The 26,129-nt window shown below is 37.9% G+C and overlaps 6 protein-coding genes across 9 annotated transcripts; 2 read left to right on the top strand and 4 right to left on the bottom strand.

Annotated features, from left to right (window-relative positions):
* Window positions 1–134: 134 nt before the first annotated feature.
* LOC17884094 (indole-3-acetaldehyde oxidase) lies at window positions 135–6,064 on the bottom strand. The gene is made up of 10 exons (XM_006286834.2): window positions 5,763–6,064; window positions 3,289–4,941; window positions 2,942–3,201; window positions 2,653–2,862; window positions 2,346–2,564; window positions 1,283–2,254; window positions 1,095–1,187; window positions 906–1,004; window positions 629–818; window positions 135–527 (listed from the first exon to the last, which is right to left on the bottom strand). The coding sequence occupies exons 1-10, from the start codon at window positions 5,902–5,904 to the stop codon at window positions 298–300; spliced, it is 4,068 nt and encodes a 1,355-aa protein (XP_006286896.1). The 5' UTR covers window positions 5,905–6,064; the 3' UTR covers window positions 135–297.
* Window positions 6,065–9,241: 3,177 nt separating this feature from the next.
* On the top strand, window positions 9,242–13,158 carry LOC17884397 (beta-glucosidase BoGH3B). Of its 2 annotated transcripts, none has more exons than XM_006286411.2 (10): window positions 9,242–9,363; window positions 9,808–10,041; window positions 10,174–10,378; window positions 10,513–10,603; window positions 10,704–10,846; window positions 11,386–11,629; window positions 11,707–11,811; window positions 11,889–12,071; window positions 12,156–12,360; window positions 12,498–13,158. In XM_006286411.2, exons 2-10 carry the CDS (start codon window positions 9,828–9,830, stop codon window positions 12,980–12,982), a joined length of 1,875 nt encoding a protein of 624 aa, XP_006286473.1. In that variant the 5' UTR covers window positions 9,242–9,363; window positions 9,808–9,827; the 3' UTR covers window positions 12,983–13,158. The 2 variants fall into 2 exon arrangements, with proteins under 2 accessions (XP_006286473.1, XP_023636184.1); XM_023780416.1 differs by lacking the exon at window positions 9,242–9,363 and adding an exon at window positions 9,487–9,586.
* Window positions 13,159–13,510: 352 nt separating this feature from the next.
* Window positions 13,511–16,547, top strand: LOC17883734 (beta-glucosidase BoGH3B). Of its 2 annotated transcripts, none has more exons than XM_023780401.1 (9): window positions 13,511–14,120; window positions 14,194–14,398; window positions 14,486–14,576; window positions 14,639–14,781; window positions 14,856–15,099; window positions 15,172–15,276; window positions 15,349–15,505; window positions 15,564–15,819; window positions 15,999–16,547. In XM_023780401.1, exons 1-9 carry the CDS (start codon window positions 13,889–13,891, stop codon window positions 16,498–16,500), a joined length of 1,935 nt encoding a protein of 644 aa, XP_023636169.1. In that variant the 5' UTR covers window positions 13,511–13,888; the 3' UTR covers window positions 16,501–16,547. The 2 variants fall into 2 exon arrangements, with proteins under 2 accessions (XP_023636169.1, XP_006289165.1); XM_006289103.2 differs by having other exon boundaries at window positions 15,349–15,531; window positions 15,605–15,809; window positions 16,022–16,547.
* LOC111830029 lies at window positions 16,541–17,217 on the bottom strand. Its single transcript, XM_023780402.1, has 2 exons — window positions 16,928–17,217; window positions 16,541–16,807 (listed from the first exon to the last, which is right to left on the bottom strand). Exons 1-2 carry the CDS (start codon window positions 17,176–17,178, stop codon window positions 16,693–16,695), a joined length of 366 nt encoding a protein of 121 aa, XP_023636170.1. The 5' UTR covers window positions 17,179–17,217; the 3' UTR covers window positions 16,541–16,692.
* Window positions 17,218–17,406: 189 nt separating this feature from the next.
* Window positions 17,407–22,510, bottom strand: LOC17882964 (serine/threonine-protein kinase TOUSLED). Of its 2 annotated transcripts, none has more exons than XM_023780399.1 (16): window positions 22,050–22,510; window positions 21,708–21,797; window positions 21,347–21,562; window positions 21,018–21,068; window positions 20,768–20,875; window positions 20,614–20,658; window positions 19,921–20,033; window positions 19,533–19,599; window positions 19,373–19,442; window positions 19,163–19,257; window positions 18,887–19,066; window positions 18,594–18,804; window positions 18,236–18,500; window positions 18,106–18,160; window positions 17,857–18,021; window positions 17,407–17,762 (listed from the first exon to the last, which is right to left on the bottom strand). In XM_023780399.1, the coding sequence occupies exons 1-16, from the start codon at window positions 22,287–22,289 to the stop codon at window positions 17,667–17,669; spliced, it is 2,067 nt and encodes a 688-aa protein (XP_023636167.1). In that variant the 5' UTR covers window positions 22,290–22,510; the 3' UTR covers window positions 17,407–17,666. The 2 variants fall into 2 exon arrangements, with proteins under 2 accessions (XP_023636167.1, XP_023636168.1); XM_023780400.1 differs by having other exon boundaries at window positions 21,347–21,550.
* Window positions 22,511–24,122: 1,612 nt separating this feature from the next.
* LOC17882963 (UPF0725 protein At1g02770) lies at window positions 24,123–25,847 on the bottom strand. The gene is made up of 5 exons (XM_006288091.2): window positions 25,677–25,847; window positions 25,438–25,560; window positions 25,168–25,351; window positions 24,992–25,083; window positions 24,123–24,887 (listed from the first exon to the last, which is right to left on the bottom strand). Exons 1-5 carry the CDS (start codon window positions 25,830–25,832, stop codon window positions 24,366–24,368), a joined length of 1,077 nt encoding a protein of 358 aa, XP_006288153.2. The 5' UTR covers window positions 25,833–25,847; the 3' UTR covers window positions 24,123–24,365.
* Window positions 25,848–26,129: the final 282 nt, after the last annotated feature.

Below are 26,129 nucleotides of genomic sequence, written 5' to 3'. Positions count from 1 at the left end.
TTTTTATTTGCCTGTCCACAAAATTAGAGTTTCTAACATATAGGATAATTATGTATTAATTATTATCATATATAATAATTTTATTTTACATTTGTATATGAGACAATATTAAACGATTCTTAAATCTGATCAAAGATTTTAGAAAACAAAATTATTGAAAGCTGGGAAAGGTTTTATCAGTTTTACAGAAACCGGTTTATCATAATCCCATACATTCTCTTATGCAATCAACTTAACAAAAAAATACACATACAGAGCCATTATTACATTCACATCACAATCACAAAACTGAAGCTATCAAATGTTCTTCCTCTGATGGATTTTCCAATCCAAGTATTTCTCGACAACATTGAGTCCACAAAACTCCTTCACGACAGGCATTGTTGCTGGAACAGGCAATTCGAAGTATTGATCAGTCCCTTGTTGGTTACTGCTCCATGTCAGAATCTGTTTCCTGGCTTCTTTAATAGCTGCTCGTACCGCACAGTGAACAGAAGCCGCTAAAAGCAATGGCGGTTCACCCGAAGCTGTATCAAAACCAATACAAAAAGTTTGAAAAAGACTTTTGAGTTTTGATCTTTTGAGTTTCAGTAAAAGAGAAATCAATGAGGAAAATAAGATAAGTCACCTTTGGATGAAAGAACACGATTCTTGTGTTGTCCACTATTGATAATCTCGACATTGAACTGTCTTGGGATTGTGTCGACCGTTGGGATCTTGTAAGTCCATGTGCTGTCTGTTACCACTAGACCGTCTGAGTTCATTAGGAACTCTTCAAGCATGAAGAACCCAAGTCCTTGAACAAATGCTCCTTCAATCTATAAACATAGAAAAACATATAACACTACATATTTAGATCAAGAACCAGAACAGACACACACATAGAGTGGTTTCCCGGGTCTAACCTGTCCTAAATCAACAGCAGGATTCAGACTTTTCCCGCAATCATAGATAATATCCGTACGCAGAATCGTTGTTTCTCCCGTCAAAACATTTATTTCAACCTGTTGATCACAACCAAAGAAGCGAAATTATATCACACAATGTTAAGTAAGCTGTGAGATCAGCTATTCTTCAATATTTGGAGCTCTTACCTCGCTTGCTGCAACTCCATAGTTAATATATTCACCATTGGAGTCCGGCGTGTATTTGCTACTAACGGACATGTTTATCGATTGCATATAAGCCTATATTAACAAAGACAATTCAAGAGTAAAACATTCTTAGTTCATCCAAATTAACCAAAGAACATCAGACGCATGAATGTCTCAAGAGTATGGACCTGACTGATGAGGTTTTCCCAAGTCACAGGTCCTCCTGTTTGCTCCACCAATGCGGTCTTGACAGGTAATAGTCTTTCCACTAAGCCATCACAACAAATCCTGACCGCTTCGCTGCTCGCCTCAGAGGTTGTGCTACCAGCAGTCATTGAGCCTTGCACCATACTTAGGGTGTCGGATTGGATGACCCGGATTTTATTGAGCAGCTCATCGCTTGTAGTTCCGCATTGGATCAAACCAAGGGAATATGCAGTCATCTGTTTTACCTTTGTCCACAGCCCTTGTCCTATCTCAATCCCTTGAACCTCAACCACTACTGAACCATCACTCAAAACGCTTACTCTTCCCGGTGTTGATCGCATACTCACTCCATAAACCGCAGGCACACGTGAAATCCCTCTCTTTCTCCACTTGTTTGATCTATTAAAATCCTCAACCATCTTCCTCCGCTGGTTAAATCCCGAGAACTCAGCGATTTTTTCCCAAAGCAACGGTAACGTGTACTCAGGGGATTCACCAGCTTTGGCATTGTGAAACAACCTTATGCTCTCATACGTGTGGAGATTAACCTTCCTGATCTCATCCACATCAATAGAAAGATATGAAGCAACTTTTTCAATGATGGCTTCTCCTATATATGATCCTTGTACATCCCCAGGAGCTCTCACCGCGGTTCTGCTCAAAGTGTTTGTTTTGCATAATATCACATTAAAAGAGAGAGCGCCCCAATCATACTTCATAAGTGCTCCTTGGATTCCCATTGGGATAAGCGGGCTTACATCTTCGGTTAAGCCTGCATCAAGTATCACCTCTACATCCAAAGCAGTAATCTTTCCATTGGATTTGAATCCAACACTATATGTGACTTTCATCGGATGTCTTCCTCCAGTAGTTATCATATCAGTTTTTCGGTTCACATATGTCCTCACAGGACGCTGCATTTTGGATGCTGCAAGTGCACAAGCTGCAGCCACCTAGAACAGGTTGTTGGAAGAAAAGGATAATGTTAAAATGATACACCAAACTTTCACTTGAGCGTACTTTTGAAAATGCATGCGAACTCACAGGCATTGACTTCACGGCTTTCCCACCAAATCCACCTCCAACTCTTCTAGTGATGACACGCACATTATGCTCAGGAACTCCAAGACATCCAGCGATGGTCTGATGTACAAACTCGGGGGCTTGAGTCGAGCTATAAACTACCATACAGTTGTCTTCATCCGGAACTGCAAGAGCTGTTTGTGTCTCCATATAGAAGAAGTACTGTGACCCGAAATTTATCTACATATTTACAGAAATCACAAAGATTAATGTGATTGAAAGACAAGAGCAGAGCTTGAGAGACATTTACGTTTTGGAAGGGAACCACCTTTGATCCAAGAATCTTGTGTTCAGCTTCACCCATTCCTTTGGTGATATCACCTACCGGGTAACAACGCAGAGGTGGAGGGATGTCGAAAAGGCTAGACTTTTCGATTGCTTCTTCTATGGAAAGTATTGGCGGTTCTAAATCCTTGGTATCATAATCAATCACAACAAGATTTGCTGCAATATCTGCATGCTTTTGACTATCTGCAACCTGCAAATAAAACATACTAAATTCGAGTTTACTCCACATAAATGCTCTAGAGGAAAAGAGAGTTCTTCACCGAACTTACCAAAAAGGCGATTATCTGACCCGCACAGTGAGTGATTTCTTCTGCAAACAAAAGATCCGAGGTAAAGAAACCGGTGGTACCCATATTTTTCCCGCCTTTGGGAATATCTCTGTAAGTAATTATGCCAAGAACTCCTTCTGGAACTCTGTTTTGCTTGAAATTTATACCCTTAATCCGAGCCAGCGGCATTGTACTGTAAATAAATGCGCCGTATAGACAATTTTCTGGAGCAGGAATGTCATCTACATAAACAGCCTCGCCTGCAAATTTATTAAGAAGCATTAACAGAGAAGCAATGTTTCACATTTTCACCTGGAAAATGATCAAAGGGTACTTATAGTACTCACCAGATGCTTGGAGACAAGCTCCAGCCTTTGTAATGCCTTTCCCGACCGGACTATGTTCTTGATTTTCAACTATTTGTTGTGCAGATGACAACATAGCTTCTGCAGCTTTCAAAGATTCACCATTCTGATCAAAACCAATCTCTTTGCGTCCTCCATTGAGCAAACCGTTTGAAGTTTTAGCGTTTGTTTGAGTTAAAGATCCGAAGAACTCAAAGAGAAAAGTAACAGCCAAGCTTGATCTATAACCGGGATTCAATGTACCCTTATCAGGTACTATCTCATCTTTAAGTAAGCCAATAGCTTCCATCAAAACTTCATCAGACATCACTTTTCCTGTAAGAAAGTCTTCAACCTTACTCGCCCTATGTGCATGTTTGGTTCCATAAGCCCCAAAAACTAAACGGCAATCATTCACAACAATACCATCAAGTGCTTCACTTAAAGAAACGTCAGCTGAGAAAGCCGCATTCAGAAATGCCAATGCGTTTCCTAGAGGACGTGGCGCTGCTCTATAAGTTTCAAAGAGCAAAATAGTATCAGAAGAAGAACCGTTCTTATTCACGGGACGCCAAGACGGAATCTGGAGGCTCAAAAGAAGAGATTTGGCTTCAAGAGGAGGCTGTGCAAGAAACTCTTCCAGTGTGAACTCTTCTTGAACCTTGCTGCTAGTCATGATCTTCACTGTTGCTCCAGCAGCAACAAGGATGGTTGTGAGATCAGAAGGAAACTGTTTCCTCTGCGCCATGATGATGTTTCCGCCTATGGTTCCTGTATTCCTAACAAATCTATTTGCAATTTTCTCCATATGAGTAGCAATTTTTGCCAACATTGGGACATTTTCTATCTCTCTTAGAACTTCAATAGCTTTTGATATAGTAACAGAAGCTCCTAATGCAACTCCCTTCTCATCTTTTCTCACCAGATTTAGCTCTGGAATCCGCCTTATATCGATAAATCTTTCGTACTTCCTCTCTTTTTCTTCTTTGTAATACCCGGTGCTCGTGTTACCTGCAACTAGCTTAACCGACAAACCATTCTCGACTTCTAATAACCCTTGAAGCTCCGAGACACTAACAGGGCTTGACCATCTGTACTTTCTTGAATCAAGAATCATATCGTTCTTGATTTCGTTCTTCAAGAATTCCGGAAATGTACAGACCTGAGATGATGTATGATCATAACATGGCAACCGTCCTAATACCTCATCTCTGTTTTCACCCTTCTTGCAAAAGGAATTAAATCCAAGATCTTCGATATCCACATCCGCTGCAAAACTCTTACAAGCGTCCACGAGCGGCCTGTATCCAGTACAGCGGCATAGATTCCCAGCCACAGCCTTCTCAGCTTCTGCAGCCGTGAGGTTTGAGAATCCGCTGCGAGGAGGATGAGACTTATCAGCGTTCAAGAGAGCGGAAAACATGGAAACACTCATTCCGGGTGTGCAGAAACCGCATTGCGTGGCGTGAAAACCTGCAATCCGCTCGTGGACCGCGTGGAAACCGACTCTGCTGTTCCCAAGGCCATCAGAGGTAGTGATGGAGCAGCCATCGATGCTGCAGAGGAGCGTGAGACACGAGCTGATCGTGAAGTCTTCGACTTTTTGGAGCAATGGATCATACTTTGAAAGAAGAACAACACAAGCGCCACAACCACCTGCATTTAGAGAAAGATACAATACTTACTTAGAACACAAGCATTAGGGTTGTTTCTTCTGTATATATATAAAACACACAAAATTTAGCGATGTTAATTCACACATGGAATTAATAGACCATAACTCTCTACACAAATCATATTTGTTATTTTTAAAATTTTCATAGGTAATTAAAATAAATTAAACTCTTCGAATTATGTAAAGCATGTGGACTTCTTTGGACTTATTGATCCACTAACCCGTCTTTAGTATTCTAATCTAAATGTCCTTTTAAATGGTAAACGCATACGCAACACACACAACATAAAAAGTAGCTACTACGTTTAACAATTTAATTTGCAGTATTTTATTAAAAAGGCTGAAAACGATCGAAAAGGATCAGCAATATATTTTTGTTGTTGTTTACAAATATATATCACACACAAATCAGAACTGAATCTGGATTATAACACGGTGATGGCACAACAAAAGAAATGAATCATCTTTAAAATCAAATCAGTCTTGGAAAATGAATCAGTACTCTTTCAACCCGTAACACAACTGACAATAGAAACAGTGACTTCGACTATAATAGTTATTTTTGGATCTAAAACTCAAAAGAATTTCTTGCACAAGAACATGAAGATAGAAACACAGTGAGTTGACTGTAGTTATTTTTGGATCTAAAACTCAAAAGAATCTCTTGCACAAGAACATGAATTAAGATAGAACACAGTGACTTTGACTATAATAGTTATTTTTTGGATCTAAAACTCAAGGAGTCTCTTGCACAAGAACATGAAGATAGAAACAGTGAATTTGAGTATAGTTATCGTCATACCTTCGCCACAACCAAGCTTGACGCTCTTGAAAGGAGTCTTGTTGCGCAAGAAATCGACGAGTGTGGTGGAAGGGTCAATAGAAGAGAGCTCGAGCTCGTACCTTTCTCCGTTAACGGCGAAAACAAGAGAGGTCTTGCTCATCTTCACAGCCTCTTCTTACTTTTTTTTTCTTCTTCAAAAATCACTTTATCGGTCCCAACAAAGAAGAAACCAAACCAGAGTTTAGTTCCACGGCGACATCGATCCTCTAAATGTTGGCTTTGGTAACTAACTGACACAAAGTCTTTAATATTTCCACCGTGTACGTACGAGAGATTACACGATAAGATTCGTCGTATTTAGTATTTTTGTTTTTATAATAAATTTTTATACGGTTGGTGTCTGATGAACGTGGATTAGGTAGCTAAGACTTAAGCTATCTAGTGAAAAAAAAACAAAACAAAAAAAAGGTTAGTGAAAGATAATTGTTAAATATTATGGATCGTCAGTTTGTCATCATTTGTTTGCTGTGATTAAAGAGCTTTAAGACAATTCAAACGTTTAATTACTCTGTTATATTCTTAATTCTTTATTCGTTTACGTGTTGTACTAAAGTTTGACTCTAATAGGTAAGTGTGATTGCATGTTAGTATTCTAAAAAGAAAACCATCCAAAGAAAATACATATACATTGTAATGAAATTTTCCTAGTTTGTAGGTAAGTCTCCTATGTCCATCAACAAACTTCAATTACTAAAAGTTTACCATAAAATATTTTATGTGAGAGAAAAAGGGGAAAGATACAAAATTTGAGCAAAATAAAACTATATATCTACTTTTCAAAGAGTTGATTAGTTAAATGACCCATTAAATTCAAAATAGTGAGTAATATATTAATGTGATAGGGAAATGAACCAAAAAAATTAAATTCAAATATAGAATTAGTCAAAATGGTCCATTGATTTAAAAATAGTAAAATGCTTTTCATTCTTTAAGATAATGGGAAAATACAATTTTCTTAAACATTATCCCACTTCTTGCGACGAATAAATAGGTACCAAATTTTGTTTTTAATCTTTTTATCTCAATAAATAATATTCGTTTACAATTATGTTCACCATTATATAATTTATTCAGCATATTCCTTTGATTGACTACCAGTTTATACCATGATTGTGTAACACTCCTAGTGGTCACGTAGGCGATACGTCTATGTATAAACTAAGCTACAAAAGGTAGCACGCATGTCATCGGATATATGAACGTTGGATATAATTATGTTTTTCAACTTTTCTGACAAAATATATTGTGCATTTAAATTGTTTAATAGAAAGATTAATCCCCGTGATTATTGATCCGTGAAAAGCTTATAAATTATATAGTAACATATAGTACCAAAAGGTCCAAAACATGTGATGGTACCTTTAATCCCTTAATTAATTTAGACAATTTTGTTTTTAATTCTCCATCATCACTATTTCTAAATTAATCGTAATCATACCCAGTACCAAAAATCAATACTTTCTAAAAATATATATAAAAAAAGCTTTCATTTTGATATATTACAAAAATATCACAATTTAATATGTGAGTTGGTCCCTAATCACCATTGGCGCAATACGTATTGTTGTCATTCTCTTTCATCATCTCTTCAGTTGAATTTTTCAACAAAAGTTTCACTAAATTTTACGTCAAATTTGTAATTAAGAATGAACAGTTACATTTTGAACCAAAAAAAAAAAAAAGAACAGTTACTCTCAATTGTGTGTTATGTCGATATTGAAAGACTATGCGGTTTTAACTTGTACGAGACACAAGTTTTTTTTTTTTTTTTTTAACACCCTTGCAAACTTTTATTAACTTGAAATATCATTGTTTACAACAGAAAGAATATACAAGAAACATGTATTTAGGAATGGTATTTAGTTGCGCTAATAGTCAAAAAAAAAAAAAAAAAAAAAAAAAAAAAAAAAATGTAAGATGTGACTCCAAGCTGACTAGTTGGAGGTATAGCAGCCAAAGTAGAAACAATAGTATGGTCCATCCTGTGAATAAAATACACAAAACTTTCTTTTGCTTGCAATGAGAGAGAGAGAGAGCAAGAGACAAGAAAGGCATTTGTGTTGACGTTGTTCGTGTGGTTGTGAATGAAATCAAGATTAGTCATTTTTGTAGTCAGATTCATAAATGGAATTGACTTTCAAAGTTAATCATTTTCCCTTAAAATGTTTTTGAGTGAGCGAGCCCCGTTGGCGTATACCGATCATGTTTAATATCCCAATTAGTAGTCTTGGCTCCTCTTGTACCTTCTTTGGCATGCCAAACGACGTACGAGATTAACTGTGGGCTGTGGCGTGTTCCATGCTCGACCAAGGTACAACCTCAAGCAAATCAGCCCATTAGAGCTTAGTTAAGGCCCATTAGAATACATATACAAACCCCAAGGACGTTTGCAACTACTGATCAATGTTAACACACAAAAGAATCATAGACTAGTGGTCATAAAGCATCATTGTATTATACTATTCCCTAATCATCTAAAAGAATAAAGCGAGATTGTAGCCGTTAAAAGAGATCTGGAAAGCAAAATGTGAACGTTCGTTTGGAGTGTTAACGTGGGGTAAACCTGGGACCTGCACACAAGGGGGCATCTTAACACGGTCTCCCATATAATATTGATAACTTGTCCCAGGCCAAGACCGATGCTGATTTTGTATAAAAGTCTTTTTAGTCTATATGAAAATATCTCATCTCTTCTTCTTTTTCATTATTATCCACTCAAACATGCCATTGCCATTTGCCACACATTGGTGATTATGTTTTTACGTGTTTTCTGATGTAAAATAAACACTTAAACAGTATAGTACTTGGACTTGGATAAAGTTGCAACGGTAACAACAAAAAGAAAAAAAAGAAGTAAACCTAACAAAAGCTTGTGTTAGAAGTTAGATACATACAAAAACTAAAACAATTTTTTCGAAACCGGTTAACCAATTTGTTTTGATAAATTTGTATTCTGATCTTTATTTTATTTTTTACACAATTTTGTAACGTTTGAAGTTTTTAAATTTAAATTTGCTGAGAAGTTTCCGACAACTTTTTTTTTTTTGAATATAAAAAATAATTGATCATTTTAGTCATGGCATTATGTGTTAGACAAATCAAATTTGATGATATGTACCTTTGACGTCAGTGTAATAATATCCACTATTTGTGCCGAAATTTAGGACTGGTCTCGTGAGAGTGGATAATTCAATTATGTCAGAGATTAACGAAAATAAATTATAAAGTTACAAACTTAAAATGACAAAAGACAAAAAAAAAAACATTGAAACATATTCATGTTACCAAAAAAAAAAAACAGAAAACAAATCTTTTTTTGTTTCGGTGGAAATAGAAAACAAATCTTTAAGAAAATAGTAATAAGAAAAAGATTAGTGTGGGAAAAGGAAATTACCTTTTCAATGTTATTAAAACACGCGAGAGTAGCACGAAGAAGCAGCAGCACACTTCTCAAGATCTCTCACTCTCTCTCTTTGCTCTGCTGCTATAATCACTCTCACTACTCCTAGAGAGGAGAGAGATCATTCTACAGTTCCAAAACGATATCATTTCCAAGACTGTAAGCTTCTTTATCCTTTGCTTCCTCGTCTTCTCCAATCGTAGTTTTATTTCCCTTCTTTCGTATTGATTTTAAATCTCTTCTTCTGTTTCTTGTGTGTACCGACACTGTAAAGATTCTTTAATGTGTGTTCTTCTTTCCCATTCTGACATCTCATCTTCTGCTTCTTCTTCTTCTTTTCTTCAGTGGTCAATAAAGATCTGATTTTTTTTTTCAAAAACCGGTCTGTATCTTAATTAGAAGAAGAAAGATTTGATTTTTTTCAGCTCATTCTGTTAATTTTGCTTCTGTAATTCAACTAAAGTTTTCAGATTTGCCAAGTGTTGCACTTTTTTAGATTCTTGTTCTTGTTTCTTCCAGCTGACCATTGTTTCTTGCAATATTTGATTTGATCTACAATGGAACAGTTCCTGTGGCTAAGAGCTTAGATCTGATTCTCTGCAGTTGTGTTGAGAAGAAGAAAAATGGGGACTCTGAGTAAAGTGTTATGTCTTGTGCTGCTGTGTTGTGCCGTGGCTGCTGCTGAGGGTACTTTGAAGTACAAGGACCCTAAGCAGCCTTTGGGTGCAAGAATCAGGGATTTGATGAACCGTATGACTCTCCAAGAGAAGATTGGTCAGATGGTTCAGATCGAACGTAGTGTCGCAACTCCTGAAGTTATGCAGAAATACTTCATCGGTAAGAAGAATTCTGAGGAATTATGTCTGTTTAGTGTTTGTTGTATACTTGTATTGTCTTACTGAGTTTTTTTTTTTTTTGGTAAAAGTTGTCTTACTGAGTTGACACTGTCTGTGGGTTGTTTTTGTGTAGGGAGTGTGTTGAGTGGAGGAGGAAGTGTGCCTTCGGAAAAGGCGACTCCTGAGACTTGGGTGAACATGGTCAATGGGATTCAAAAGGCGTCTCTTTCTACCCGTCTTGGAATCCCCATGATCTACGGTATTGATGCTGTTCACGGTCACAACAATGTCTACGGTGCCACCATTTTCCCACATAATGTAGGCCTTGGAGTCACCAGGCAAGTACTTGTCCTTGAAGGCCTTACTCTGCTTATCACAAAGTTGAAAGAGCTTTGTTGTTGTTGTTAATATTGGTCTTTTATTTGTATGGCTATGAAACTGAAACAACTTTATGTATTGACTAATTTCTTAGGGATCCGAACCTTCTTAAGAGGATTGGTGAAGCAACCGCCCTTGAAGTTAGAGCAACTGGAATCCCATATGCCTTTGCTCCATGTATTGCAGTAAGTATCATGAAGTTTGTTGCAAGTTTGAAATCGCTGTAGAAAAGTGACCAAGAATGTGTATGCTTAATATTTCTGCAATGGGGGTATGGCTTGACAGGTTTGTAGGGATCCAAGATGGGGAAGATGCTACGAGAGCTACAGCGAAGACTATAGAATCGTTCAACAGATGACTGAGATTATACCTGGTTTACAAGGCGATCTCCCTACCAAGCGAAGGGGCGTTCCCTTTGTAGGTGGAAAGTAAGTATATTTTGCCTGTATAAATCCTCTGTGATATGTTTATGGTAGTCACTATATGACGTTCAAGCCTACTAGATGGATATGCAATTAAGGCAAGAACTTATATTAATTAGCTTTATTTTCAACTAGAGTTGGGTAGGATTTGAGTTGCATATGTATGTTGAATCTTGATGATTAAAAGTGAGGAAAATTCTCAGGTCATGTCCACGTGTGCTTTCATTTAGAACGTGGTGGTCAATTTTACAAGTGCAAAGCCATGTGCTACCTTTTAATGGGATCATAAAGGTTCCTCTTAAAGAGTCGTGGTTTGAATTTTCTGCCACTGTAGTAGGACCAGTGTGAATTTATCACTAAACAGTCCCTGTCCAACTAGGTAAATTCTTTTACGTGTGGGGGAGATAGGATAAGCTTATGTCTAATTGAAACTTTTAGTTGTTTCAACTAGATCCATTTCAATCATAACTTAAAATCAATGCATTAGTGTATGATACGAACACAAAATCCATTTACTTACCAACATGTGCTTGCAACTGTCACAGGTCAAAAGTCGCAGCTTGTGCTAAGCATTTTGTAGGTGATGGAGGTACTGTGAGAGGGATTGATGAGAACAACACGGTGATTGACGCGAAGGGGCTGTTCGGAATTCACATGCCTGGATATTACAACGCTGTAAACAAGGGTGTTGCAACAATTATGGTGTCTTACTCTGCTTGGAATGGTTTGAGAATGCATGCTAACAAGGAACTTGTCACGGGTTTCCTCAAGAACAAGTTGAAGTTCAGAGTAAGAAAATGATACATGTGGATGCATTTGATCGTCTGTGCTTTGGTCCTAAGGCCCTTCTTTCTCTTTTGCTGCAGGGTTTTGTCATCTCAGATTGGCAGGGAATTGATAGGATCACGAATCCTGCACATCTGAACTATTCTTACTCTGTTTATGCGGGAATCAGCGCTGGAATTGACATGGTTGGTCTCAAAGTGATTCTAGCTCTTTGGTATGCCCTCCATGCTTGCTTAATTATTGTGTGTCTCTTTAATTGCAGATTATGGTGCCATACAACTACACCGAGTTCATAGACGAAATCAACAGTCAGATACAGAAGAAGCTTATTCCGATAAGCAGGATCGATGATGCCGTGAAGAGAATCTTAAGGGTCAAGTTCACAATGGGACTCTTTGAAGAACCTCTGGCTGATCTCAGCTTTGCAAACCAGCTTGGTAGTAAGGTCTGTTATGTTTGTCTTCTGTTTAGCCATTGTACCATTTGTTACAAAATCATCAGTATGAAACTGAATAAAACACTTGAACAGGAACACAGGGAACTAGCTCGTGAAGCCGTGAGGAAATCTCTAGTGCTGCTCAAGAATGGTAAGAAAGGCGCTAAACCGCTGCTTCCTCTGCCTAAGAAAACTGGGAAAATTCTTGTTGCGGGAACACACGCTGATAACTTGGGATATCAGTGTGGTGGTTGGACTATCACATGGCAAGGCCTTAAAGGCAACGACCACACTGTTGGTATGTTTACTCAAAAATATATTCTTTCACCTTTTTTGGCTTGATTGCAGCCATATCATTAGCTAAGTCTGCCCACCCATAGTACGAGCAAATACCATAGATGTATACATTCTTGACTTTGGTTTACTTACTTACAGGTACAACGATCCTTGCGGCTGTTAAAAATACAGTGGCACCGACCACACAAGTAGTCTTCAACGAAAACCCCGATGCAAACTTCGTCAAGTCGGGTAAATTTGACTATGCCATTGTGGTTGTTGGCGAGCCACCTTATGCTGAAATGTTTGGGGACAGCACAAACCTGACCATAAGTGATCCTGGTCCAAGCACGATCAGGAACGTGTGTGGATCCATGAAGTGTGTGGTGGTTGTAGTCTCTGGCCGTCCTGTGGTGATTCAGCCTTATGTTTCAACCATCGATGCCCTCGTGGCGGCTTGGCTTCCGGGAACAGAAGGTCAAGGAGTGGCTGATGCTCTGTTTGGTGATTATGGGTTCACTGGAAAGTTGGCTAGGACGTGGTTCAAGTCAGTGAAGCAGCTACCGATGAATGTTGGAGATCTGCATTACGACCCGTTGTACCCATTCGGTTTCGGTTTGACCACAAAACCATACAAAGTGTAGACTCATTTGTAGTTAATTCAGCAAGGAAGAGGAAAAATATTAAGGGACACAAGAAAAATAATTGCGATGAACAATTTTGTGGATTTAAAGCTCATATGAAGGTTGAAACTTTGAGATTGTCTGTCTACAAAGCTAGTGTGTTATAAAGCATCGATCATTTGGTCCAGCTTTTTCTTGTTTGCCCTTGTGAACCTGTATTTCAGTTTAGTAAGATAGTTAACATTTGGGTAATAAATCCAAGGTGAGAGACAATGCCACATGCAGGCGTGTCCGGACATATGCAGGTGCGCATTTGCAAAGGTGACAATGACAAATTTAACATAGACTTGCAAGAAAAAAAATATTCATCTAAAAGGGATGAATCTTTTTGAAGTATTAAATCCAACATACTTCTATGAAACACCTCAACAAGTAAAGAAGAAAAGTATCTAAATTGCACTAAGAAAAGAAACAAATAAACTGCAGTTATATGTATATGGAAACTATTATATAAAGATGATTATTTTCTTTAGCTACTAAGATTTTATTTTATCATATAATTTTCAAAAAAGGGAGAGAATCTGATTTGTTTTTTTGATTGTTACTAGTCAGTAGTCACGGTAATGATATCACACGTCTCTACATAACCTCCCAAGCATAACAAACCCAAGTATAGGCATATCGACAAAATCTCAACCTCAGAACGTTCCTGTCTCAGTCGAGACAACAACGAAAATCTCAACCTCTTAGTGTTGCTTGTCTCATTCGGAAATTGTTATATTCATCAATACTCATCGACTCATCGTTGTTGTCGTCATCATATAGCTTGATCGTCTTCCCCTTCTCAACTGGTTAATCAAAAATCTCACTCTTGACTATTTTATATTTAGTCATCTGCAGCTGTCGAGAGTGAAATAGAGGGCTGACATGGGGAGTTTGAGTTACTTGCTACAGAGGTTAGGCCTTCTGCTACTCTGTTGTGCCGTGGCAGCTAATAAACTACCACTCGCGAGCGCAAAGTATAAGGACCCGAAAGAGCCATTGGGAGTCAGGATCAAGAGCCTGATGAGCCGTATGACACTTGAAGAGAAAATAGGGCAGATGATTCAGGTGGAACGAGTCAATGCCACAGCCGAAGTCATTCGAAAGTACTTCATCGGTATGACTCTGGACCGTCACAACATTGTTAAAACATGTATGAACACTCAACTGTTTCGGAATTATGTTTGCAGGAAGTGTGTTTAGCGGGGGAGGGAGTGTGCCGACGCCAAATGCCAGTCCTGAAGCTTGGGTGAACATGGTGAATGAGATCCAAAAGAAAGCGCTTTCGACCCGCTTAGGGATTCCCATAATTTACGGAATCGATGCTGTTCATGGTCACAACAATGCGTACAACGCCACCATTTTCCCTCATAACATAGGCCTCGGAGCCACCAGGCAAGTTCTTATAGAGAATCCTATTCCAAATGAATAGATAGACCCAAAACGTTGTTTCTTAACTGTTCTGTTATATTCATCTGTTAGGGACCCAGGCCTTGTGAAGAGAATTGGGGAAGCAACTGCGCTTGAAGTTAGAGCAACAGGAATCCAATATGTCTTTGCCCCATGTATTGCAGTAAGTAAATATGATCTTAAGAAAAGCAGAAACATAGTTATTGTAATAATCACTTTGAGCAGGTGTGTAGGGACCCTAGATGGGGAAGGTGCTATGAGAGCTATAGTGAGGATCACAGACTAGTTCAACAGATGACTGAGATCATACCCGGTTTGCAAGGTGACCTTCCCACTAATCAAACGGGTGTTCCTTTCGTCGCTGGAAAGTAAGTACACTTTAATGAATATCTAGAGAAGCAAAGATTGATGGAGTTAAATAGATAACTAGGTAAACTTGCAGGACAAAAGTGGCAGCCTGCGCTAAACACTTTGTTGGAGATGGAGGTACATTGAGAGGTATGAACGCAAACAACACGGTTACTAGTGCAAATGGATTGCTCGGAATTCACATGCCGGCTTATTATGATGCGGTAAACAAGGGAGTTGCAACAGTTATGGTATCCTACTCGTCCTTGAACGGGTTGAAAATGCATGCCAATAAGAAACTTATCACGGGTTTCCTAAAGAACAAGCTCAAGTTCAGGGTAACTTTAATCATTAAAAGATCTGGCTTAAGCAAAGCAGAAAAATATAAACGATTTTAAATCTATTTGCAGGGCATTGTCATCTCAGATTATCTAGGTGTTGATCAGATCACCACACCTCTTGGTGCTAACTATTCACATTCGGTTTATGCTGCTATCACTGCTGGACTCGATATGGTCAGTCTTGAAATGGTTCTTAAGTTTTAAAGATATAAAAACGCTTGATGTGACTAAAATCATCGGGTGCAGATCATGGGTTCATCAAACTTGACAGAGTTAATCGACGAACTAACCAGTCAGGTAAAGCGAAAACTCATCCCGATGAGCAGAATCGACGATGCTGTGGAGAGAATCTTGAGAGTCAAATTCACAATGGGGCTCTTTGAGGATCCTATGGCTGATAATAGCTTGGCCAAGCATCTTGGTAGTAAGGTCTGTAAGATAAAACATTAGTTTTAAGATAGAGAACCCAAGTACTCAACTTAACACTGAAAAAACTCAACAGGAACACAGGGAACTGGCAAGGGAAGCAGTGAGGAAATCTCTGGTGTTATTGAAGAATGGTGAAAATGCAGATAAGCCATTGCTTCCTCTGCCAAAGAAGACCAACAAGATCCTTGTCGCAGGAACACATGCTAATAACTTGGGATACCAATGTGGAGGCTGGACGATCACATGGCAAGGCCTCAGCGGCAACAATCTCACCATTGGTACAAATACATACTTGTCCTCACTCCATTCCATTGAATCATCATCATCATCATATAAAACATTTAAGGTTTCTCAAATCCCCAATAGTAACATGCTACAATCACTCTCATAGCATTTGTTGCTTCTTGTGTATCCAATATGCAATGAGACCAATGCAATAAAATCTGGAATTGAGAAGAACGTTTTACCAAATTAGAAATTGAATTTGCAGGAACAACGATCCTTGCGGCGGTGAAGAACACGGTGGATCGGACGACGAACGTCGTCTACAAGCAAAACCCCGATACTAATTTCGTCAAGTCCGGCGAATTCGATTACGCAATCGTGGTCGTCGGAGAGAAACTGTACGCGGAGGGATTCGGAGACAGCACGAACTTAACCATATCGGAACCAGGTCCGAGCACAATGGAAAACGTGTGCGGCTCGGTGAAATGTGTGGTGGTGGTTGTATCGGGGCGTCCGGTGGTGATGCAGCCTTACATCTCGAACATGGACGCTCTAGTGGCGGCGTGGCTGCCGGGAACTGAAGGTCAAGGAGTGGCTGATGTTTTGTTCGGAGATTATGGATTCACCGGGAAATTGGCTCGGACGTGGTTCAGGACAGTTGATCAGTTGCCGATGAACGTTGGTGACCCGCATTACGACCCGTTGTACCCGTTTGGATTCGGGTTGGTCACTAACCCAATTTAACGCCTTTTGGTTCGTAGATTGTTGCGCCAAACACACAAAATGTTCAAAATGATTATTATTTTAAAAATAAACTTATCTCTACACAATTTTTTTTTGTTTTTTTTTTGTCATAAACACCGCTAGAACAATTTTAGTAAGAAAACAGATGTATTTATGTAAAAAAAAAAACTGAAAATGACGTGAGACATGATCTCAATCAGTAGCTTCTTCGTCGAGCTCCAAAGCTTTGAAATATTTACCATCTAAAAGATACGTTCCAATGGAGAGCCGAACTGCCCACAAGTCCTTTGGTTTTCTTGACACGATTCTGTAATAACCATATCAAAATTAATGTTACATGATGCGTTCAGATTCTAGTTAATCTATTTTGATGTTAGAAATTTACTAGGTTGTAAAAAGAAATGGAGTTTGGATGAAGAAGGAAGACCTTCCAACATCGCCAGGCTTGACCAAGCCAGAGTTAGCTCTAAGGCAAGGCATTGAAGCTGCTGTTTTTATAACTTTAGGGGCTTCCACGATGATGATTGGTGATCCGACTTGGAGCTTTGATTTTGGTCGTGGAGGCTCGTTTGCGATTTCACAGCATCTCACTGTTACTCGTGGGGTGAAGGATCCACTGTAACAAACCCCGGATTGCATCTTGGGAAATCTAGTGGAAGAAGCTACGGAGACAGTCATGGAAGAAGCAAGTGAGAGTTTTTTAGTGGTATGGTATGGTATGAGTGGATAAGTAGACTTTTTTGTCCTGTAGTAATTTGCTTGCAAGCCAATGGTCACCAATCTTCGGTTTTGTCTTGGTTTAATATTTTGAGTTAAACCATCCGGAGTTGGTTTTTCTTTTCTTGTTCGATTGATCACATTTTAATCTGGTCTTATGTTAAAACCTGAGAAACATAACATAAGCTATAATGAAATGGAACCTGTTTCCAACTTTTTCTCAGCTCATGTTCTTCTATTCAAAAACATGAAGAATATACATAATATGTTACATAATAAAAGGAAGCCAGACGAATTATATTCACCCGAAATTAATAATTTTGTTCGAGGGGCCGGGAGATTATATATCTAAACAAACAAAACAAAAGCTTTATAATCTGTACCCAAAAAAATTCTACCATCTGGTCCTTTTGGTATCTCTGGTTTGTTTGTCAAGACTACACACAGTCTCATTTCTTCGAGTAGGAAAGATATGGATCCTGTGCCATCATAAGAACATCAGGCCTCTCTGCTTGGTCATATGTTAGACACCGTCGAATCAAATCCTGGAATAAATACAACAGTGAGAACATGGAGATAACAGTTTCATGACCATTTTATTCCACTTAAATTAAATCAGGATTCAAGACCTAATTTTACCTTTGCTTCATTTGATATGGCAGGTCTTGTTACTGGGAACTCAACCTTTTTGGCTTTAATGATTGTGTCTTCTCGTAGTATCCGTTCTTGGCTTTGGTCATGTCCAAAGGGTCGCTTCCCAAATAGCATTTGGTAAAACAGAACACCAACCGACCATACATCAACCTGAATGTCAAGACAGTTTAATACCACAAAAATTCTATAACACAATCTTATAAGGACATCATTGACCAACCACTGACCACTGACCTTTGATGAGATCATAGGAGTTTTGCTAAGCTCAAAACATTCTGGGGGGAGGTACCTGAATTACAGATCCTTGTTAGAAGGGACTTAAAAAAATGTGACCATATCAAGGAGACGAAACTAGATTGCTCACCAATATGTTCCAGCTCCCTGTGATGTAAGCTCCATTCCTTGAGAACCAACATTGTCCTCCACTATCTTGCTTAGACCAAAATCAGTCACTTTTGCTACTCCAAACTCATCAAACAGAACATTCCCCGGCTTCAGATCATAGTGGATTATCTTCTGTGACTTTTTGTTTAGATATACAAGGCCTTGAACTATTTGCACAATGATGATCCTCGCCTCTTTCTCAGGAAGATTAGGTGTTGCCTTTAAAACAGCATCAAGGTCTTTTCCTGCATTAGAAATTCAAAACATAAAAGTGAGAACTACACTCCAATATAAGATCCTTGTTTTATCTACCAAGAGATGAGAGAATTCTGATTTACCACTACAATATTCCAGAACAGTACAGAATGTATGCATGTCGATATGAAATTTATCCCAAAGCCTAACAATGTGATGATGCACGAGACTTTTATGGATTTCACATTCCCTGTTGGCATGGCGGATGTAACTTTGCTTCTTTTCTTCACTCCACTGAGCATTTAAACCATGAAGCTTGCACGCAACATATCTATGATCCACCAAATCATATGCCTGTTTAAAATCCATAAGAATAAAAATTAGTGCAAAACATTTCTCACTTGTAAAAGAATGTAGTATCTATCAATGTTCTGACCTTATAGACTTCACTAAATCCGCCTTTACCAAGAAGATTTAAAAGAGCATATCGGCTATTCAAAACTGGGAAATTGTTGAAACGAGAATTATCTTCATCTCGTATGCGCTTCATCTCCCTCATAAGCATCCCCTTCTCCAATGTGTACCTTTCTCTCTCACGCAAAACAACATCCTCTTCCTGAAAGGTAAAATCAATGGATGTATGATGCATAACTCATACCCAATCCAACATAGAGGAAACAAGAAGCTGAGATATCCATAAGGAGGAACATACCCGCTTAATACTAGCAAGACGAGACTTGTAAACCTCGTCAGGGATGACATCTTCCTCCTGTGCTCCAGATTCTGTGTCATTTCCGTCACTCTTATCTACAACCAACAAGGGTACTAAACATCATAACAATTTGCAGAAGGAAAATATCACAACTCTCATTACATGAGATCGCAGATTCACTGAAAAACTAAGATGATTGGGGTAACATACCACCATTTTGTCGTTTCTTAAGGAGCTTTCTTTGTCTCTCAATAGCCTCCTTCGTTTCCAGCAATTGTCTCTTCTCGTTGCAAATTTATAGAAACATCAAAACAGTTACTTCAAAGATTATTAGTTTATTAAAAATCCCCTGATACACAGCTTAACTTACAAGTTGAGCATTCAGATCTTTCAACATTTGGCCGTCCTCCCATGTTTCAGCTATGATAGTTCCAGTCCTGAAAACACCAAAATAGCCACACAGCTGATGGAGTGAAATTTTATCACAAAGCAAGAAACTAACCAACTAACCTTGTAACCTAACAAAGAAGAGAGCTGCAGGTTGAAGAGAAACGTGAACAATAAATTTATATTTAAAACTCTACTCGAGTTGGTTTTAGTGATTTTACTAGAAAGCAAACTTTATTTGCTATATATGTTTTATTATACCTCCCCGTAAATTATAGTCTCAATAATTGTGATAAAAGAGCACATACATGAAGGATATATTGGATAGATACTACGACCAAAGGAACTTATATGAAAATCTTAGGGCAGACCTGAGAACACCAACACTGCCTAATCGAAGAGAATCATGTCTGACTTTCGTTCTTGCTTCTAGTCGCTCAGTTTTGGAAACAGATATGAGGAGGTCAGAGATTACTTTGGTCGTCTGCCATAAAGAAAAAGAAAGGTTCAAAGCTCGCAGTAAGCATAGACCATATAAATCCGCAAGATTTGCATAAGATCTTAAGAATATCAGAGAAAAGCAGCCATAGAATATTGATAATTGCTTCATTACACTAACGAGAATATTGCTGGAGGGTGTGCAAAAGTTTCTGTCAATTTAAGTACTGATATGAAGATACCCAGTTCGTTCAAAAAATCGTTTCAGTAGGACTGATTAAAAGGCCAAATGTTTATACTTATTTGTTACTTGGCTCCACATTCAATACACCTAGACCTTATCCGCTATAGATTGCATGTCATTTTTACCTACAGAAATACTAATAAATGCTTTATGAAAAGAGCTCACTGGAAAGAGTATATATGTGACAGACAATTGCAAGATCCAAGCCTTCACAGAAATTTCAGTTCTACGTAATTTTAGTGAGCATTCTACGTAAATCAGGAGACTATCAATGATTTACCTTCCTCAGCATAGAACTACAATGCTTCTAATGAGGAAAATTAATAACAGTAAAAGTAACTATGCCATAGTAAATTTAACAAACTCATAAAAGTTTGCCTACCTTTTGCTTTCCTTGTTGTTCCAGATCTTTTAGATCTTTTACCTCCTGCATAGATCATTATAAGGATCATAAGCAGAGCAGGGGAATGGGAACATACAAAAATGGTGAAATCATAAGCAGGATTGGCTAAATCTGAAAGGCATTCACACAGTACATTCTCGAGCATCCTGACAAGGTGGTGATACTCAGAAGAATCTTTTCGAGATTTACACAATTCCTCCTCCAGCACAGCTATTTTTGCACGCAAAGATGTCACGTCTTCCTGATTTATAAACAAGTAACAAAATAGTGAACAAAGAAAGATATAACTATGCAACTTATTAGATGCAGAGAAGCCCTAAAAACTGAGACAATATCATATTTTTCGATAGTACAAAGTAAAGGACATTAGAGGAGAAATTTACATCCTGGAAAGAGCATTCACCATTCCTGGGCAGTCCATCAGACCTAGAATCCTGAAAGATATATATTCAACGATAAATCTACATCGGGTTGCCAATATCAATGCAAATCCAGATAAAAGACTCTCTCTAAAAAAAGTGGGAAAGGTTATCATAATTCTTTCTTGTCCTGCTAAATTGTTCACATAGGCCAATTAAAAAGGTTTTTACTTCAGTTAAGAACATCAAAGTCATGCCGACGTTTTGTCAATGATATTAAGTCCAATATATGTTAAGCCTCATGAACACAAGAATGGTTGCATGTAAGATCAGATGAAGTAAAGAAGAATAACCTTTTGATCAGAGAGATCCAGTTGACTTGCAGATGATACTGGTGCAACCAAAAACTGAGATTTTGTCACATCATTATTAGCTTTAGAACCACGCCCTCTGCCTGTTGATGTAGCTCGACCTCGACCTTGTTTCTTCTTAGTTACATCAAGGCCTGTCTTGGACTCAGCATCATTTTTTCTTCCATCATATGCTGCCTCTTGGATCTTCAGTTCAGCCTTATTAGTTAAAAAGAAATACGAGGAAACAAAACTTACATCACAATAAGCTGTATCAACACCACATAGAAACCTTATACAAAGACACACCAAAAAAATCATCAACCAGGTAAGAAACAGATTCTTTACAAAACAAAAACACTACCTCAGCATGATCAACAGCAGTAAAGTTGTTAGACTCTTGAACTTTCTGCCGCTTTTTGGTATTGGCTCGGATTAGGAAATCTCCTGTATTCTGAAACAGTAACAACAAGGATAAAATCTAGATAAATGGAATGTATCTCTTGTTCAAGAAAGAAATATAGATGCATCTGCAATGCCAAGATATGTAACCAATATTGCATAAAACTTTGATCAATACAAGGAGCTACAGAGGATACGGACATCAACAAGAACAAGTGGAATAATTAAATTACCAACGACGCTTAAACTCACAACAATCATAGCATAGACATAACATTCAAAATTGACAGACATCAGGAGCTACCTCGTCGTCTGAATCACTGATAGAGGTTTCCGACAATCCCGGCGGTGTGGAGGTCACGACTTTGACAGCGGCAGAGGCAGATGACCAGACAGAGACCTGCTGTTGTTGCTGTTGTGGCTTCGCCAATGAAGGGGTCTTACCAGTCAAGCGGGCCTCAAGCTTGGCGATTTTGTCGGGCAAAGAGTGATCCGACTGATTAGAAGAATTCGAGGAGAAATGCATCACCATGTCATCCGACATTGCCAAAACACTTCAACGGACCACACTCCCTAATCTACCCAGATCAGCCAAAGCTCAGGGGGAGAAATTAGGTTTTTTTACGGAATTGAAGGCTAGAATCTGGATGCCAAAGAGAAACCCATCAACAAATTTTCAAGCTTTTTCTGCAAATCCACGTGGAGGTAAGAGAATATAAAACGTACAGAGAAAGATAGTAGAGAGATTAGAGAAGGTGGGAAATGTTTGTTATTTGAAGAGAAAAAAAAAAAAAAAAAAAAAAAAGAACAAACTGAGGAACCCTAAGGAATTAGGAGGGAAAGAGTTATGGGGTCTCGGGGGGTCACACAAGTTCTCTCTTTAGCACTCACTGTGAAACTCAAACCCATTTGGGTGCATCAGATTTATTTTTAGCCTAAATATATATTTTGAGAGGCTTCTTGAGTCCTATGGGTCTTGCTAATCAATTTGGGAAGTTTACCAAGACCAAATAAAAATATATATAATTGGGAAGTCTACTTTTTTCTTTTCTTTTTTTTTTCTCTTTTAACTTTTTCCATTTTGTATTACGAATAATGGTTGACCATAACTAGGGTTTTAATTTCTGTACATTCGAGGTTATTCTATAAAATTAAAACGATACAAAACACCAAGAAAAAAGTTTCTAAAAATACCGGTTTTAAATTCGAGAGACTGATTACATAATAAATATATATATTAAGTATTTTTTTTTAATTAGAAAATCCAATCTTCACTTAAAAGGATACAAGATATTACACACAACATTAACTTTTTTAAAAAATAAACGGAAAAGTATATATAATATATAATTTTTGGTATACTATAATATCAGAGTTTATTAAATTTTCATTCAATCTTTTTGTTTTATAAATAAAACTAAATATTGCTCAAAACATTTTTGTTATACACATCAGAGATTTTTTTATTTAAGTTTCTCTTTTGTACCTTTCTTTGATATTTATGTGATATTCAAACTGTAGCTCGTGTCTACATAAACTAGCTTAATAAATTTAAATAGTACAATAATAAAATTTAGTAATTCAGAATAAATAAGATATGCTAGATTATTATTTATGACATGGTGATTCCATTCTTTATTAGTTTCATATATATTTAATTAAATATATATATATATATATATATATATTTAGTAACTTCTAATTTATCGATGCCTTCAAATCCGGAGGTACCTAAAATATCTCTGGAATGTGTCTCCATATCGATCTACTAACCCGTCGTCTAGAATGTGTCTTATTAAAAACATCATATAATTAGTACGGGAAAATTGCAAGAGATACGGCAAACAGAACTGATGCTTTTATTTCATTTATAAAAGTTAATTGGGATAACAAAACACCTTCCACCAGTCAAACAGTCTTATTGTACTTTGATTAGGGAGCACAATGTATGAGTTCTTATATTGTAGAACCAAGTGGAAGAGTTTAGTTGATTTACCTATACGTATTTGATCACATTAACAAATTTTCAGAGAATGAATCAGTCAACAAACCAGGAGTCATTTAGGCTGATGATAAAGAAAACAGAGAAACCAAGAACACAGTTACACAAATATTGATTCCAGTTCCATCATATGAATTCTTATGCAATGGCGACTTTTCGTAACTACTGTTCTGATGAATTTTGGTAGCTAGCATCACCAAACTGCTTCAACTCCGAGTTATACTCCGGGTCACTCCAGTTCTTGATGTTGCCACAGGGAGCTTGAGTCTTACAAGCTTTGTCAATGTAAGCTGTGTAAAGAACATTCTCCTTCACTAGTTTGTACCACGAGGGAAATGGAAAGGAAAAAATACTGAAAACAAGAAGAAGAATGAATCTGATAACCAGATACCTGTAAAAATATATTACCCGATTTTGTATAGAAGTAGATGTTAAGGAGACATTATATATAAAGATATGTTACAAAGGAGACCATTATATGTATGTAAACATAAACCAAAGAGAAACCATAACTACTTCTATCAGACTCCCATTCTTCCCCTGATTAGGCAAAAATATGTTATAATAAACTATTCAAGCACAACACATTAATCTACTTAACAATCCAAATAACATAGTTCAATTATATTGTGCAGACCGCGAGTCAAGCTCCATTGAGTCTTCTGCAGCTTCTTCATTCCTCAACTTCATCGTAGCCAGCTGATTAGCGGCTTCATGACTCTCAGAGGTACCTAGAGGTGAGGAGATTTGAGTTGGAGGTTCTGGACTCTGAATCTGACCCTTGAAACTGGAGCACCCCGTATCCTCCTCATTAGCAATCTTACGCATATTTGGTATAACGTTTGAACTCTGAGTCTGACCGACGAGACTAAAGCATCCGGTAGCCTTATCAAAGCTTCTTCTAACAATAGCAATGCGATCAAGATTAGCCTTGTAAAAGTCCTTGTACCTAATGTAGAAAACTGCATTATTGGCATTGAGTCCTTGTCCCTCATCATTGGTAGCATCAATGGCCACGTCTACAATCTCCAAGTCGGCGAGACCAGCATCCTTAGGTTCATTATGCCTATCAGTTTTGGCAACAGCAAGTTCCAAATATAGACGAATCCAGGGATTCTCTAGCAGCTCAGATTCCTTCACCTGATGAGACCAAAAGCAAAAACATATAGGGGTCACTAATTTATGGTCGAGGATCATACATAGGGGGATATAGTTGTGTGTCTTAATCAATCATATCCTCATACCAGGTAATATGTATCAAAAGGATTCAATGGCGGGCACTTAGGTAAGCTACTATCTATCCTCCTCAAAAACCCTGTGCCATCTCTTGGTTCCCCTATACTAAAATCATTTTAAAAAATCAGAATTTTTATGATTTCACAGGGTGTAAACAAATGAAGAGTGTTAAAAAAAGAAGCACCTCGAATTATTGCAATATGGCAAGAGAGAATAAATTTGCCAACGCTTTTTTCTGAAACTTTAGTCTGGAAAGTTTGAAGGGAACCAGCTGGATCAATTGCATCCAAAGTGATGTAGTAAGAAGCAGCAGCAGAACCAGTCGACTTCACGTATTTCTGTACGCAAATCAGCTCAAACTTTGTACCCTGCTGAGAGAGAAACGAATCACTGGAATTAAGAAATTGAAATTTTAGCATAATAATAGCCCTTTTAGAGAACTGTATTGCTTAACCTTGACGAAATTGTAACGATGAAGGCTCATCTCCGCATAGAGGAAGGGAATGGGAGGACAAGTAAACCGTTGATTACATAATTCTACCATATATCCGTACGTAGTAGCCTTGAGATCGAAAACCTAAGTTGAAGAAGAAGAAGAAGAAGAAGAATGGTTACAAATATAATAAATACGGTTCTTGCTTAGATGATTTTGATCGAGTATAATAAAATGGATCAGATGAAAGAATTACTTACACCGCATTCTTCGACTAGTTTCCTAGAGGCCTCCCTCGCAAGATCCTTAGACGCCTCTATCGCTATGTATGCGCGCTGCTGCATTATCACTCCGATTTCAGGCGATGAAGATGATGATGATGCTTTGCTTTTGGTCGCGATAATAAATATATCCATCTAAATTATGGGCTTCATTTGGGCCTTCACAATCCAATAAGAAACCAAGGATTTGACACCGTGATTCCCTTCTCAACTGCTCTCATGTCTCATGTCTCAGACTCATCCACCGTTCAAAACACATTTTGATTCGAGCGTTTTGGTTCCTTTACTAATGTATCTATGTGCCAAGAGGGAAATGAAAAGGAAAAAGTACTGAAAGAAAGAAGCAGAATGACTTTGATACGTGTAGTTTTATATATAAAACGATTTTATAGATAATAGATGTTACAAAGGAGACATTATATGTAAACATAA

The sequence above is a fragment of the Capsella rubella genome, unplaced genomic scaffold (genome assembly GCF_000375325.1).
Source record: "Capsella rubella cultivar Monte Gargano unplaced genomic scaffold, Caprub1_0 scaffold_6, whole genome shotgun sequence".
Lineage (NCBI taxonomy): Eukaryota > Viridiplantae > Streptophyta > Magnoliopsida > Brassicales > Brassicaceae > Capsella > Capsella rubella.
Note: the sequence above shows the minus strand (reverse complement) of the source record. Positions and strands in the feature narration are given on the sequence as shown.

What these genes read in the sequence shown, in the direction of transcription:
- LOC17884094 (XM_006286834.2), bottom strand. Translation starts at nt 5,904, where the DNA reads ATGAGCAAGACCTCTCTTGTTTTCGCCGTTAACGGAGAAAGGTACGAG. An exon ending in AGCTTGTCTCCAAGCATCTG is followed by an intron (nt 3,202 to 3,288) that starts GTGAGTACTATA and finishes ATAAATTTGCAG; the next exon opens with GCGAGGCTGTTTATGTAGAT. An exon ending in TCGTGTTCTTTCATCCAAAG is followed by an intron (nt 528 to 628) that starts GTGACTTATCTT and finishes GTTTTGATACAG; the next exon opens with CTTCGGGTGAACCGCCATTG.
- LOC17883734 (XM_023780401.1), top strand. Translation starts at nt 13,889, where the DNA reads ATGGGGAGTTTGAGTTACTTGCTACAGAGGTTAGGCCTTCTGCTACTC. An exon ending in CATTCGAAAGTACTTCATCG is followed by an intron (nt 14,121 to 14,193) that starts GTATGACTCTGG and finishes TTATGTTTGCAG; the next exon opens with GAAGTGTGTTTAGCGGGGGA. An exon ending in TCTTTGCCCCATGTATTGCA is followed by an intron (nt 14,577 to 14,638) that starts GTAAGTAAATAT and finishes CACTTTGAGCAG; the next exon opens with GTGTGTAGGGACCCTAGATG.
- LOC17882963 (XM_006288091.2), bottom strand. Translation starts at nt 25,832, where the DNA reads ATGGATATATTTATTATCGCGACCAAAAGCAAAGCATCATCATCATCT. An exon ending in AACTAGTCGAAGAATGCGGT is followed by an intron (nt 25,561 to 25,676) that starts GTAAGTAATTCT and finishes TCTTCAACTTAG; the next exon opens with GTTTTCGATCTCAAGGCTAC. An exon ending in CTTTTGATACATATTACCTG is followed by an intron (nt 24,888 to 24,991) that starts GTATGAGGATAT and finishes TGGTCTCATCAG; the next exon opens with GTGAAGGAATCTGAGCTGCT.
- LOC17882964 (XM_023780399.1), bottom strand. Translation starts at nt 22,289, where the DNA reads ATGTCGGATGACATGGTGATGCATTTCTCCTCGAATTCTTCTAATCAG. An exon ending in CTGCTGTTGATCATGCTGAG is followed by an intron (nt 21,563 to 21,707) that starts GTAGTGTTTTTG and finishes TTAACTAATAAG; the next exon opens with GCTGAACTGAAGATCCAAGA. An exon ending in AACAACAAGGAAAGCAAAAG is followed by an intron (nt 20,034 to 20,613) that starts GTAGGCAAACTT and finishes TCTTTATGGCAG; the next exon opens with ACGACCAAAGTAATCTCTGA.
- LOC17884397 (XM_006286411.2), top strand. Translation starts at nt 9,828, where the DNA reads ATGGGGACTCTGAGTAAAGTGTTATGTCTTGTGCTGCTGTGTTGTGCC. An exon ending in TCAGCGCTGGAATTGACATG is followed by an intron (nt 11,812 to 11,888) that starts GTTGGTCTCAAA and finishes CTTTAATTGCAG; the next exon opens with ATTATGGTGCCATACAACTA. An exon ending in AGGCAACGACCACACTGTTG is followed by an intron (nt 12,361 to 12,497) that starts GTATGTTTACTC and finishes ACTTACTTACAG; the next exon opens with GTACAACGATCCTTGCGGCT.
- LOC111830029 (XM_023780402.1), bottom strand. Translation starts at nt 17,178, where the DNA reads ATGACTGTCTCCGTAGCTTCTTCCACTAGATTTCCCAAGATGCAATCC. An exon ending in AAGCCTGGCGATGTTGGAAG is followed by an intron (nt 16,808 to 16,927) that starts GTCTTCCTTCTT and finishes TGGTTATTACAG; the next exon opens with AATCGTGTCAAGAAAACCAA.